Source organism: Drosophila willistoni, assembly GCF_018902025.1.
Source record: "Drosophila willistoni isolate 14030-0811.24 chromosome XL unlocalized genomic scaffold, UCI_dwil_1.1 Seg142, whole genome shotgun sequence".
NCBI lineage: Eukaryota > Metazoa > Arthropoda > Insecta > Diptera > Drosophilidae > Drosophila > Drosophila willistoni.
This window is the reverse complement of record NW_025814053.1, coordinates 7,229,341-7,243,563: the sequence shown is the minus strand read 5'-3', so window position 1 is coordinate 7,243,563 and position 14,223 is coordinate 7,229,341. Positions and strand designations below refer to the sequence as shown.

At 35.0% G+C, this 14,223-nt stretch overlaps 1 protein-coding gene across 1 annotated transcript; it reads right to left on the bottom strand.

Annotated features, from left to right (window-relative positions):
- Positions 1 to 598: 598 nt before the first annotated feature.
- On the bottom strand, positions 599 to 13,892 carry LOC6644575 (nose resistant to fluoxetine protein 6). Its single transcript, XM_023176974.2, has 9 exons — positions 13,036 to 13,892; positions 6,089 to 6,235; positions 4,349 to 4,623; positions 2,559 to 2,847; positions 2,157 to 2,502; positions 1,732 to 2,094; positions 1,350 to 1,666; positions 1,133 to 1,281; positions 599 to 1,068 (listed from the first exon to the last, which is right to left on the bottom strand). Exons 1-9 carry the CDS (start codon positions 13,469 to 13,471, stop codon positions 811 to 813), a joined length of 2,580 nt encoding a protein of 859 aa, XP_023032742.1. The 5' UTR covers positions 13,472 to 13,892; the 3' UTR covers positions 599 to 810.
- Between the last annotated feature and the right edge of the window lie 331 nt (positions 13,893 to 14,223).

Genomic DNA, 14,223 nt, shown 5'->3' with positions numbered 1-14,223 from the left:
TTAAACATTAGACCACTCAAGGAACATTCATTTAATTTGAACTATAAATAGATACTTTTAAATATAATTATAGGATGTTATCAATTGATTAAAAATTCAAGACTTGAATATGCTAAAAGGTTAAAAATTTTCTGTAAAATTTTGTAACTTCAAAGACCTAAAGATAAAATTTACTTTTGGTCCGAATCGTGGCCGGACAGAGTAGGGACTTTATTTTGGCCATCCTTAATATGTTTTCAAAGATTTTGAGTATAACTTTGTATGCCTTATGTTGTTTTTTTTGTCACATTTTTTGCATTCATTGTTTTATATCCGAAAATAATCCAAATTTTTCCGAGTTCACTCTTGGGTATAAGTTCCGTTGAAATTTCAAATTTGTCTTGCCCTCCCAAAAAGTATGCTACACAATTTATTTGTTTTCATAATTTTAATCATAATGTGAACTAATTTAAATTACTCACAAAATTGGTGACATTCGACCTGGCTTAATAAAAAAAAGTAATTACATTTTCGTTGCACTTATACATATATATAGTACATATGTATGTAGGTATTCGACTTGTGTTTGTTTGTGCGGAAGCAAGATTATATCGTATAATAAGCAGTGATTGGTTTTATTTTGCGTTTGACTACGAAATAGTTTCGTTTTCGCTCGATTTGACTAAAATTACAATTTACAATGTATAAAGCGTTCCATTAAAAACTAGAGGACGGGATGGGCGGAGCGGGGATAGCAGGACTAATTAAATACATTGTAACTAAATGCTAAGACAATTTACAAGTTAATGCAATGCACAAGAAGGTAACTAACTAATCGGCATGCGGATGAGAGGCAGTAGCCAGTGTCGTCGCCGGCACCTCCGCCGCTGCCTTTCCTATTCCATTGGACGTCGTTGTCGTCGGCGTTGCCGCCGCTTTGGCTGATGATGATGATGACGACGAAGAAGAAGAAGTGGCGGGAGCAGGCCGCTTAATGAGCAGCTTTTTTATATTTTGGAAGGGTGCATCAAAGAGCACTGTTAGGGCCACCGAGGCCAAAAATATCGATATAAATTCATTGGTATCCAGCTGTAATAACACAAGTAACCATTTAACATAAGTCTAGCAGATCAAAGATTCCATTTAAACTTACAATTATCGATACAAAATTATAGTAATGATGTATATGTCGCCTTCGACCCACATTATAGAAGAAGACGGGGAACTGTGTCAGGTAAATGGCATACGAGAGCTTTGTGGATACCTGAAAACCGCGCCAGGAGAAGATCTGGGTGAATTTATCTACAAAAGAGATTCAAATATTAATAACAATATGAAAAAAGGTTTAGAAAAACTCAAGTCCAACTCACTTTTATAGCCATTGTGTGAGACAAAGACAATCCAGGAGAAGAACAGACACCAGGCAATGGGAGCGAAGGCGGCATAGATGGCCGCATGTGTGGAATTATAGACATAATTGATGTCACCCATGGGGGCAGGGCCCAGCACAGAGGCCAACAGACAGATCGTGGCACCCAGCCAGCCCAAACGCAACTGTCCACTGGATAATTTGATACCCTGGAATTTACGTAAAGCATAACCCAAAAGTATGCCCATTATATAGACAGTCGAACGATGTGGTGGAAACGAATACATATAGTCGGCAGTGCGGAAAAGACGTTGAATGCTAGAAAGAAGGAAACAAATGATTAATAACTGGAAGCGATTTAGCTTAACCTAGATGTCTCTTACTTGGTGCCAAAGTAAATGTAGTTGGACAATTGATTAACAATTGTCGTATAGTAACGTGCTGCTGTTCCCACCGTACACAGCAGAAGGAGCGCAAAGAGACCACGTCGTGGCCAACGCCAGAGACCCAATATGAAGATGGGAGCCACAGCAAACAGTTCCGTATCAATGCCCAAATGATGTGTATGGGTCAGACACATTTCGCTAAAACCAAAATAGTTGTGTATAAAGAGAAGATTGCGCCACCAATGTTTCTTGCAAATATCCGCATGATGTCCCACAACCAGATTCCATTGCGGACCCGATCCCCAAAGTGGTAGAACATATGTGCAGAAGAGTATCAGAGCGGCTAGTGGGGGCACAATTCTAAAAAGGGTAAAAACAAAATTGAGAAGGGAATGTTGTAAATTTGTAATAAAATTACTTACCTCATTAAACGACTTATATACTCATTCTTTAGACGGATCGGCTGCTGCTTCATCAGACGTCCAAATAATGAATACGAGGTCAGCATACCGCTGAATAGTAAAAATGGATCAGTATATAGAGAGGCAGCACGTCCAATCACTGTCCATGGTTGACCCAAACTCTCCGACATGGCTGTTCGATTATTGTACGGATTAAAGAACATGGCCATCGATTTGTGGGAGAAGATCAACATCAGGGCATTGAGAAATCTTATGCCATGCACTGCCTCAATATCTCCGGGTGAACTGCTCGTGCTGAAGAGCCAACGTAGATTCTTGTCCAAAGAGAAGACGGTGCACCAGGCATCTAAAAGAACCAATATAATTAACTATAAAGCATCCATCTACTTAAATTCGACTTACTTTGCTGTGACTGCGCTTTGGTGCATCGATCGTAAATAGTTGATAGTATGGCCACCGAGAGTATGAGGACAAAGAAACGCACCGCCCAAGTGGTATTGCGATCCCAGGGCTCTTGATCCTTGGATTGACACATTTGTGGCTCAACACGCACATTGAAACTAATGCCCGTGAAAGCCGTCTGATTGTTCAGATACTCGGCCACACTATATTCAACATCTCGTGCCGTACAGCCAGCTGGCACGCAGATACCCCAATTGATAAGAGAATAACGAGGTACTCGATGACCGGGCTAAAGGTATACAACGAAACAGGGAGAGAGAGATCGATTAGCTAGTTGATAATAAGATGCAGACGCTGATCAAGTTCAAGTTCGTTCAACACAATTGCAAGACAGTGTTAATTGATTGATTCAACCAAAACACACACAGAAACCCCAAATAAATTCAACAATGCCGAAGTCTGTATACTCTTGTAAATTTACATTCAGCAGTCAAAGATGGCAAAGTAGAAAAAAATCATAATACAATTTTAGAAACTAATAAGAAACCCGGAAAAATAAGGTCTTGGAAAGGAAATCTTTGCCTTGTTAGCCATGAGATATAGCCAACCGATTATATTATATTTAGAAATTGGGATTCAGAAAGTTTGGTTTAAATAGATTAACAAATTGAAGTTTTGTCTAAACGTTTCGAAATATTTTAGAAAGCTTTCATCAAAATACTTTGATTTTTCAATTAGATAAACTTTTCGACACTTTCCAAACAAAAATGTTTTTTTCTTAATAACTACATCTTCAACTAAAGTTAGTTAGGTTTTTAGATTCCAATTGCAATTGTGGTTAGAGAAAACAATAACATGATATTCAAAAATCTTCAGAAATTTGATCAAGTTGTTGTTATGTAAAGGCAAGGATCATAGAGAAAGACACTTAAGAGCAAAAAAAGGATGTTAATTATAACAAATGGAAACACTTAGATTCAAATTCTGTTTCTATATAAGAATAATCTTATGATTTTTGCTCGTTTATTAACCAAATTATTAAACTAAAAGAGGATATGCATTAAAGAAGAAGTTTGAGCTTAAACACAGAAACAAACTGATAAACTTTAAATTAATTAAGTCTATTATGCTAACTAATTAAGTTGCTTTTGCCTTAAAATCAATGTACCCATCTTTTGTGAAAGTGTATTTAAAAAACGACAACAACAAGCACAAGAGATAATAAGTCGGCAGGGCTAAAACTGGTTTTACTTCGAAGCAATATAGACAAATCGAGAGAGAATATCATAACGGTTAAGATATATAGCTTATTAAGACATAAGCTATTGAAATTATATTCCTCAAAAGTAGCTACAAGAATCTGGAGTATTTACTACCAAGATAGATTGAAAAAGAATTGGTAAAACTATCTTAGCCAGAAGCTGTCTGGTGTAAACGGGGCCTAAAGACAAACATCACGAAAACAACGAAACTACAAAAGTAACGATTTTGCTTTTGTTTTTGGTTTTTTGTTTTCTCGAGTTCAATGCCCTTTTTGTTGTTGTTGTTGTTGCTTTTAAACTAGTAGATCGAAATTCATGATTTGCATATTATTGGCAATCTAACAGCAAATTCGTCGAATGGTTTCGTTTTAAAGGCATTTTTGTTTTTCTCAAGTTCAATGTCGCGATCCATTTGACATACATACATAGATTGCATATTTTTCAACATTCGCGCTAAAAACTATAATTAATTAGTTTCGAGTGTTGTTTTTCTCTCTCTCTCTCTCTCTCTCTCTCGCTTTTACTCACATCGTTAAATTCGCTTTTGAAGGGTCCGTGGGATTGCAATAGCTTGAAGAATGTTTGCAAACGTTTTGATTTGTGTGGCAAGACGGGCTGGGCATAGGCCAAACAATATTGTCCACGTATAATTGTATCGCCAGAGTCATTGTTATGATGGTCATAGGGTCGTCGGTGTTGTTGCCGGACCTTTTGACGTATACCCATGCATTGATCAAAGTCACCAGGTTGATTTATATTTCCATTCAATATGCCCGAATTCAATTTACCACTGGCATCATGCACTGTAAAGCAAATTAAAAGTTATTTGTAAGAGTCGACAAAGTTATACGTATACGTCATATTTATTTCATGGATGTGCATATAAAACTATTTGTTGCTTAAGGCTAACATATTAACCAATTATTATTAATAGCAGTCCGAGAATTTGTTTCTTTAAATGTATAAACAAATATTAAACTGTTCTGTGGGAGAGAAATATTTGAAGCAAATATTGTTAACAGACAACTTTTTAGTTAGCGAAGTTATAAATTTCTAAAATACTTGAATACTTTTTTAGGCTATTGCATATTCTAAGGGGTAAAGTCTCCCCATTTCATAGCCCTAGATCAGCCTATGCCTGCCATGTTTAGCATAGGAAAATACTTGAGAAGTGTTTAGTAAATATTTAAATATAGATTGAAATTGTTTTATCCGTATTATAAGAACGACATAAAGTTATGTAATTTTCTTCACCTTCAGAACCTATCGCCCCTGAACTTAACGCCGGATATAGGAATGTAATATATGCCCTCTAAAGTATGCAATAGGCAGGTAAAAAATTAGTTATTTAAGCAAATTATGGGATTCATTACAGCTGAAGGAAGCAAGAATCTATAAACAATGTTTATAACAAGGACAATATTCCAAATGCTGTTAATGATTGACCCATTGCATATTTTAGGGGGCATTCCATTGGCCAAATTGTAGTTCTTTTAGCCTTTCAATAAGACATATCAATCAATAACCATTAAGAAGATCGTTGAAATGTCAAGGCTTAAAACCCCATAAGAGGGATCAACACAAGAGAGGGAGTAACTAATGTAACAATATCGTTTATTAAAGGGGGGTGACTTGGGGCGTGTGTGTGTGTGTGTGTGTGTGTGCACCAAAGCATGAATAGTAGTAGACGTGACCTTGACTGTGATCGCTGAACACTCGTTTGGGCGTCACTTACATACACGTTCGTTCACAGAGAGATAGAGATTCTGATTCTGAGATTTTATTTTATTTTCGTTTTTGTCAGCCTCCACAGAGAACAGCTGGCCGGTCAGCGATTGGAGTTTTGTGCCAAGTTCGCGTTGTTGTTGTTGTTGTTGTTATGCGCTTACTGCAACAGTTGGCAGAAATTTTCAAATTGTTGCTTTTGGCATTGTGATTGCGAATATGTGGGTAAAGTTCGACGGCTGACCTTCATTTGAAGCTCGCTTAACTGGCAACTGGCAGCAATTTTCAGAACTTGCTTAGATTTTGATGCATTTGACTTTGCACTCTCTTGCAATCCATGTCGACTCGTCTGGCGGTCATGCTGCGGCTTCAAGTTAACTATATAGCCAACTTGCTAGTTGGCAATGACTTAAATATATATATACATACGTATACACATATACATATATATATATATATATATATATATAATAATCATCTATCCATCTATCTCGTATGCAAAAACACAAAGAATTGTGTAATTTGTCAACTAAATGTACTTACTCTTCAAGGCCCATAAATCAAAGTTGTCCAAGGCATCCAAATATTGCCGCATCTGACTACGACATTGGGTTGAGGCATCGGGATTTCGTGAGGCATCAAAAGGTTGTGAGATGGCCAGAAATCGTTTGCCAATATTGTAAAGATAAACTGAAATTGTACAAAATAATATAAATTTTATATGTTTGTTTGGTAATTCTTTCAATATATTTAAAATAAAAGTTGCTCTTTTGGTTTCCGAAATGTCGTTCTAAATATTTTTGAACCAAATGTTCAATCGATATAGACAAAAAATTTAAATAAAATCCAAAAATGTTGCTCATTAGGTTTTATACCAGGAACTATTCGTTTACTCAAAAAACAATCTTTGTGTATGTAAGAAAATATAATTTTATTAGAGTTTTCAATGCCTCCAAAAATCTTTTGGAAATGTGATTCAGGACGACTTTTTAATAGCAACTTCAAATGATATTTTATCATGCAAAATATAAGACAATTCAAGGGACTCTTGGAAGTTATATTCACCCACTTTCATTAAGCTATAAGGAATAACAATTCTTGGCCTAAATAAGGAAACTTAACTTAACCAAATTTAGGCAAGGTCAATTAGTTGAAATCCAGGAAGTACATACTATTCATATTTATATGTACATATACATATATAAATTGAATCTTCATTTCTTTAATTTATCTGCGATCATTATCAATAGAATTTGGCATTGAAATGTCTCTTAAATCGATTATCAAAAATACATTGTCTGCCATAATGGTAAAAACAAACACGTGCTGGTCATAGATAGACTGAGCCCCTCGCAGTTCCCCTTAACAGGGGCACGCATCCCCTATTCAGCTCCATGGTGATGATCATGGTGATCATGATGATCATGATCATGATTATCAGCATGCAGGAGACAAACTCGTTGGCTACTTGGCTTTGTTCTTATTTACATTAACATTATCATTGCTGGGCTGTCGTTTTCTTCTCTGTTTTGTTTTATGCTAAGCTAACGCACACAAAAAAATTTGAGAGGGGGGGTACAAAAGTGTAGATGTATGTATATCTGAAAAGTTGCTAATTTTCTGATTTGATATTCTGGGCGCGTTGAGCTTGAGTCTGAGTGAATGAGGAGCTGGCAAGTTTTTTTTTTGGTTTTGGCTTACATACGCCGCTTGCTTCATTGCTTCGTTGGCTGCATCCGTCTCTAAAAAGCTGTCAGCCAAATAGAAGACGATGGAGATGGCAGGCACGGCGGGATTGGGCAAGTTCCCCGTGATCCAAAGTGCTAAAATGCGTCAGAGACGCGACGAGCATTGACTGCGGAATGCCAACCTGTCGTCATATTCTATATACTCCTACATTTCCATATGTATATATATATATGTATATATGATTTCACAGCACGATTTAACAATCCATCCGCCTATTGAACATTACCATATGGATACGTATGTGTGTATGTGTACATAGCAAATAGACAAGGAAGAATCAATTGATAAATTTGAATTCTATGTAAAGTATCTTCATTTTCCATATTCCAGTCTATAGTTCAGTTCGTTCTGTCTGGCTGGGATTGATTATTAAATCACCGGCAACATAATATCTACCAACACAATGGAACAAGTGTGTGAAATTTTAATCATGCAAACTAGCAAATCAAATATATCTCAGGAAAATCTCATTTCACAGAGAAATCCAAATATGCGCAACAAATAGCCAAGTTTTTGTATGAGAAATACATCATTAAGATTCCAATGTGATAATAGAGAGGGAAAGAGAGAGAGAGAGAGAGAGAGATATGGGATAAACCGATTTATTTCTTAGATCATATTCAGTGAATGGTTTGCATAAGAAATATATCTAGAAATTTATCCCATAGACAAACTATAATAGATAATGTCTCAGTAAATTATAATTATCTGGAAAAAGTTAATATGAAAAACAATTTAGTTAAGAAATTCATCAATGTTTCTCAGACTGTATATTAAAAAATTTGTAAACGATTTATAAAATTAGACCCAATTTAAAAAAAAAAAAAATCGTCATGCCAAAAACAAAAACTAAATTATATGTTTTCTAATTTTGAATGCAAATTAAAAGTGTTATTTTTTAATATCACGAAAAACAAGCCAATCTTTTTATTTGAAATTAAGAAAAAGATTTAATAATAAAATGTAGTTAATTCTGCTAATGCATGGACGGGTCCAGGGGGGGCTCTGGGGGCTGGACACCTTCCGAAATAATCAAATGCCTCAAAATCACAGAAATTTTCTATCTTCTGATTGAATCACCCCCAAATAATATTCTAGATCGCTTTATGAGTAAATGGAATTCAAAGAAAAACAAAATGGGCCACAGTTTCCCGTAAAGTAAACTAAGAATCAATTATTTAAAGACTTAAGTAATCCTAGCATACTTTTGGGAACTACAGAATGTAAATTCCATTCGAAACAAAATGAAGCAATCGATTGCCAAATAATTGTGCTTAATCAAGATACCCTGTCTACATTTAGACCATGTGAGTCCATATTGACTAACTGTGTCTCGTCTGACCCACTTGAGCGGCTTGGTGACCACTCGGTGAGTGTCTTTAGCCAGCAGCTGTCAGAGTCGCGGAGTCGCGACTTGGACTGGACTTATTGCATAATAAAGCTTGTTCCCCCTTCTCCCCTGTCTCTCGTCCAAAACCGAAGGCGCTGTGTTCTAATTTAGTTGAAATCGAAATCAAGTTTCGGTTTTTTTCATTGCTGTTGTTGCTTTTATACTATAATAAATACTTTAATACATATGTATGTCTCTATTATTTGATTTATATCTGTTAATAGGGGGCGATAAATGTTTATTTCTAAATAGATTTATGTATTTTTGAGGAATTTTGTAAGCAATCTTGGAATTTGCTTAAGAAGACTTTTTTTTTGAAATTCTGGTTTACTAACTATTTACTTTGGTTAGACAAGAAAAGAAAACCCGATTTGTTCCATAGAAAGCATTATGATGAGATGGCAAAAAATTTGTTTATTTTTCATACCAATTAGCGATGGCCAACAGAATACAAAATATATTCATATTTATCCCAATATATATATATATATATATGCATAAATAATCTATCTGTTTATATGTATGAGCTGTCTATTTACCCAAGTTAGCTGCGGCAATCGAGCAAAGCGAACAAAATTTTTTAATATTTGCCAAGTAAATTGGCAAAAGACCACAAAAAATGCTTGTTGTCATGATAAGGCAAATATCTGCATATATAGTATGTATATATCTACAAGTATTGGCTACCGTTGCCATCATTTCAATATCATTTATTAGTTCTATTTATCTAAATTGCATTAATAACAATTTAAGTTAGCAAAGAAGTGGCATTTAAAGTCTAGTCAAGTGGACAAGACTCTTAAGGCTAAAAGCACCCTTTCGGATAGAAATATCATCATCGTCTTCATCATCATTATGATTGTCAATTCCATCATCATAAACATATCATCAGAGTGCGAATCTTATGCTTTTGGCGGCTTGATTCACTTGAATCATTCAAAACAAGTTTCGGCTCTTTGGTTTTCAAAAAGTTTGTTTTATGGCACATTTAACGGTACATGGGTTGGTCAGCCAGATGGATTGTTAGATGTGAATCGAATTTTGGTTGATTTTGGTTCCCAACATCCAAAAAGACAAAAGACAACGAAGATCCATTTCGAAATTTATACACCGCGTGCACTCAACAAGACAAACACCTTAAATACTTAGGGATTGGCGGACATAACATTCGTTGTTTTTTTTTTTCCTCTTTTGGCATATGCAAACAAACACATAAAAAACATGTAAAGCAATAAATAATGTTTCTACAGTTGAACCATCAAGAAATTATAGAGGAGCCTCCAACTATCAAAAACACAAAAAGAGCTAAAGGTAAAAATTCAATGAATTTACATATATGTATTAAAAGTTATCGGGCAGAAGATAAAAAATATTAATTTAAAAAACAAATACAATTAATTTATAAATACTTTGCTGGTCATTTCGTTAAGTCAATTCTAGCTAAACTAAAAAAGAATTCTTGTTTTGTTTATAAGCCTGAATTTTCCTGTGAGTTCTATGTTTTTTGGATAGAATATTATTCAAATATGGAAAGGAAAAACTTTGTTTTTATGACAAAACTCGATGGTTTCACCCTCGAAACCTTTGGGTCGTGTAAATAAAACTCCATTATTAGTTATTTAAGTTTTTTTTTTTTATCAAAGTTGCCATTTTTTTCGACATTTCTTTGGCTTCTAACTTCTAAAATGTTTATTTTTTTCCCAAATTTTCTTAGACAAAGTTTCTAAGAATTGAATAGGCTACAAATCTTAGAAAGCCATAAAGCCCCTATATCTTTTTATTCGGAAGATCAATATTGACCCATTTTTTCTATGTTTTCTCTCTTGATAACTAACATGAGTATTGCATTATTCATTTGAAGCTACATTAATATATTTGATAAATTGAATTAATTGGCTCATAATTTAATCATAATTAGAAAGACAGTTGAATTAATTTAAAAAATATTCATTGCTTAGCTTTCTTTTTACATATCACCACTTAAACTACGTTTTAGTATTCCAGATGGGTCCTCCAAATGAAGAAGAATAGGTCTATCTCCAAAGTGGAGATCTTCTACAAACTATCCAATAGATATATGTATGTACATATATGTGTATATGTACCTATATAGAATATAAATTGATTTTGCATACGTGCGATTTCACACATTCAATGGTGAAGTGAAGGCGAGAGTCCATGATGATGACCAAATACGCGGTTCTTCCCAAATCTTTTTCACTTACAATTCATGGGTTAGGGGAGGGGCAGAGTGTACAAGCAAATAACAAATATCCCTCAAAGTAATTCCGCAAATATTTGACTCGGAAAATACTAATAAAAAATAATACAACCAAAAAAAAAAAATGCCGAAAAAAAAGAAATACTAAATAAAAAAGTAACAACAAGGTTAAACCTTTTAGCAAGAATAGAGTACTTAACAATTGCTGTCGAGACACGATGAGTAGAAAGGTAAACGAGGGGAATTGGTTGGTGGTTTTTAGGTGTGTAGGGGGATGCTAACAAACCGGAAATGCCCAATATAGGAAAAAGGTTTGTGCCATGGAATCTGCGTCACCATCGACAAGTGACTCAAAGTCAAAGTCCAGTTCTTTTGGCCAAGGGTTTTCGAGTTTAAGTTTTTCGTATCGCATCGTATCGTCTTGGATGGTCACGTATAACGTACAGGTTGGTATCGAGGTCTTTGTGACCATTAAACAATTACAAGCCAACAAGAAAGAGACGATGGTCGGCTGGCCGGTTGTTCGGTTAGTCGGTCGGTCGATCCGGCCAAAAGAGAGACCTGACCAAAAGTTGTGATCGCGGCAATTGATTTTATTTGACATACGCGTCGATTATGCAACATTTCGCTGTGGGTCACATTAATGCGATTGTCGTAATGTTGTGCAAAAGTCACATGTGCATACATACATACATATACACACTTGCGTGTGTGTGTGTGTGCGACAGGTACAAGTGGCCGTGTAGGAGTTGTAATAATAACATTAACCGATATAAATTTCAATTGAAGTTATATATTGTTAATAAAACAAATAATAATAGCCCTCAGGTAAAACCCAATGTATGTGTGTTTGTGTGTGGATGGAAGTGAGTGTGTGTGTGTGTGTGGGTGGGCGCTGGCGTGAGAAAGTATTTTGAAAGTTATTAAAAAAAAACACTTTCATATGTTTCCCAAAGAAATCGTATACCTTCAACATAAGTTCAAAACCAATATCAATAAGTTCAAATCAAACTTTAGTTCTATATTTTTTTTCAACACGATCTTTTGACATTTGTGTGTGGTTTTTGAGCTGCTTAATTATGGTAAATGAAATATTCTAGCCTAAAAAGGGAATTTTCAAATGCTTAACAAAATCATTGCAGGATAAAGCCCTGATCTGTACGACATATGAATATATACCCTTAGAAGAAGATGCTCTCTTAACTTATAAAGAACCCATAAAAATTGTTGATCAGCACAACAAGATGACTTTGTAGAGCCATTTCTGTCTGTCTGGATCATTGTTGATATCGAATTCAACTGAATCTTACTATACTATATCAGTAGATTATGTAGGTCATAATTTTGGTGTGGGAAATCTGCTATTGAGAACGGGAATCGATCATTGGCAGGAAAATCTTAGATAGCAAAGTTTAATCAGTCTCTATACTAGACTATTCTATATCATAGAGCTCCCATAGGAGCAATTGTTTAGTTTTAGACCAATAACTTAATTATTTTTAAAAAAATTGTCGAAATTTACAAGTTGTTAGTTTAATATAAATATTTATTCAAATTTTGTGCCATTTTTGATTTATGTAGTTCGGGAACCCATAATATATATAGCTTCCCATAAAACAATGGTGTCAGAAAATTATTTTTGTAAAAAATAATTGCATATTTCTTATAACATTTTTAACAAAATATAATAAATAAATTAAAATTCTAGCAAATTTGATCAAAATCGGAAAATATATATCATATAAGCTAAGTTTTTAAGTTGCTTTCTAAGGGAAATTATGACTTTTACATAAAGTTTATTTCACTTTATCACCTTTATTTAAATTTATCACCATGGAAAAGTGTTAAAAAAGAAGTGGTAAGGGCATACAAACTTCGGCAGGACTGAAGTTGAACTGGCCAAAGAAAAAGCTGGGAAAGTTCTTGAATTTCTAATGCACAATTTGGTTTTCTATAAAGTTTCAAATTCATATCATGAAATCAAAAGCATTGGCAAGTCTAGTGGGAATATTTCTAGATATATTTGCTAAATGAAAGTTCTTTTAAAGTAATGACTTATTTCTAGATCTCAAAAGACACCTAGAGGTGGAAATTCATGGCCATAAACTTAGAAGGGTTAAAAGTTCTTACCTCTTTCATCATTCTCTATTTGATCTTCTTCCTGTTCCTGATCCTGTTGCTCTTTTCTCTCCGTTTCGTTCGATTTCAAATGACTTATGGTGAAATTGCCATCGCTTATTAATTGATGATGATGATGATCACTCAAATTTCCTGACAATTCAAGAACTGTTGTCGTTGTTGTTGTTGTTGCCGTTTGTGTTGCTGTCGCATCATCGGCAAATAATTTCAAACTATAATTGACCTTATCCTCGAATATGGAAGCAATTTGGCTTTCCAATTTGTCATTAGACGCCTCAGCATTTTCCGGTGTGGCCAAAAGATTATCACCCAAATTGCAATTATCCTTTAAACTGCAGGTAGGATTCAATACAGCAGCAGCGGCTCCATTCATAGCCTGGCCATGGCCAACCAAAGCTGATATTATTAATAATATTGGCAACAGCATTTTCTCTCTCTCTCTCTCTCTCTCTCATTCACTCTCTTTCTAATCAAAAACTGTTAGAACAACAACAACTGGCACATAATCACAGATGAAAAGGATCACACAACACACAGAGACACAGACAGGAGCACAAGAACAAAAAATTAAATGATGAAGAAATGATATCGTAGGGAAGAAGAACTTTGCAATTTCAATTTATGTTTCTTTTATTTTCGTGGTTGGCTTTTTATTTTGGGGGGGGCCAGCGATAGATTAAAACGACCGCTAAGACGAAACATTCAACGTCAACTGATTTGACCAAGTGCCGCCAAGCATACCGAAGAGCGTTCAGCGTTAACGATCGTATGTATCGACTGTGTGTGTTTGTTTGTGTGTGTGTGTGCTGAATCTGTGTCTTGCCCGCAGATACCGAATTTCAAAACCATATGAAAACCGAATTTTGAGCGTCGATACCGACTCGAGCAACAACAACAACAGCAGCAGCAACTAAAGCCAAGTCCAAGACTGAGTCTAAGACTGAAACTGAGACTTTTACAGAGACTGAGACTGAGATTGAGACCTGCCACCAAATGAGTTGGAGTGCAACAAAGAATTGTGCATCGCGCATCGATTGCATGAAAATTCGTGCTTAGCATTATAATACGAGTATATATCTGTATATATTTTCCGTCAGCTGTGATTTTCTGCCATTAAGAACTTCCCCAAACCCCGGCCATCAAAGAAAGTCAAAAAATAAAAAAGCGAAATTTGTATTC

Excerpts from the sequence above, each read along its gene's own strand:
- LOC6644575 (XM_023176974.2), bottom strand. The coding sequence starts at position 13,471 with ATGCTGTTGCCAATATTATTAATAATATCAGCTTTGGTTGGCCATGGC. Across the intron at positions 4,624-6,088 it reads TGATTTATGGGCCTTGAAGA|TGCATGATGCCAGTGGTAAA; the intron begins GTAAGTACATTT and ends TTTGCTTTACAG. Across the intron at positions 2,095-2,156 it reads TATATAAGTCGTTTAATGAG|AATTGTGCCCCCACTAGCCG; the intron begins GTAAGTAATTTT and ends TACCCTTTTTAG.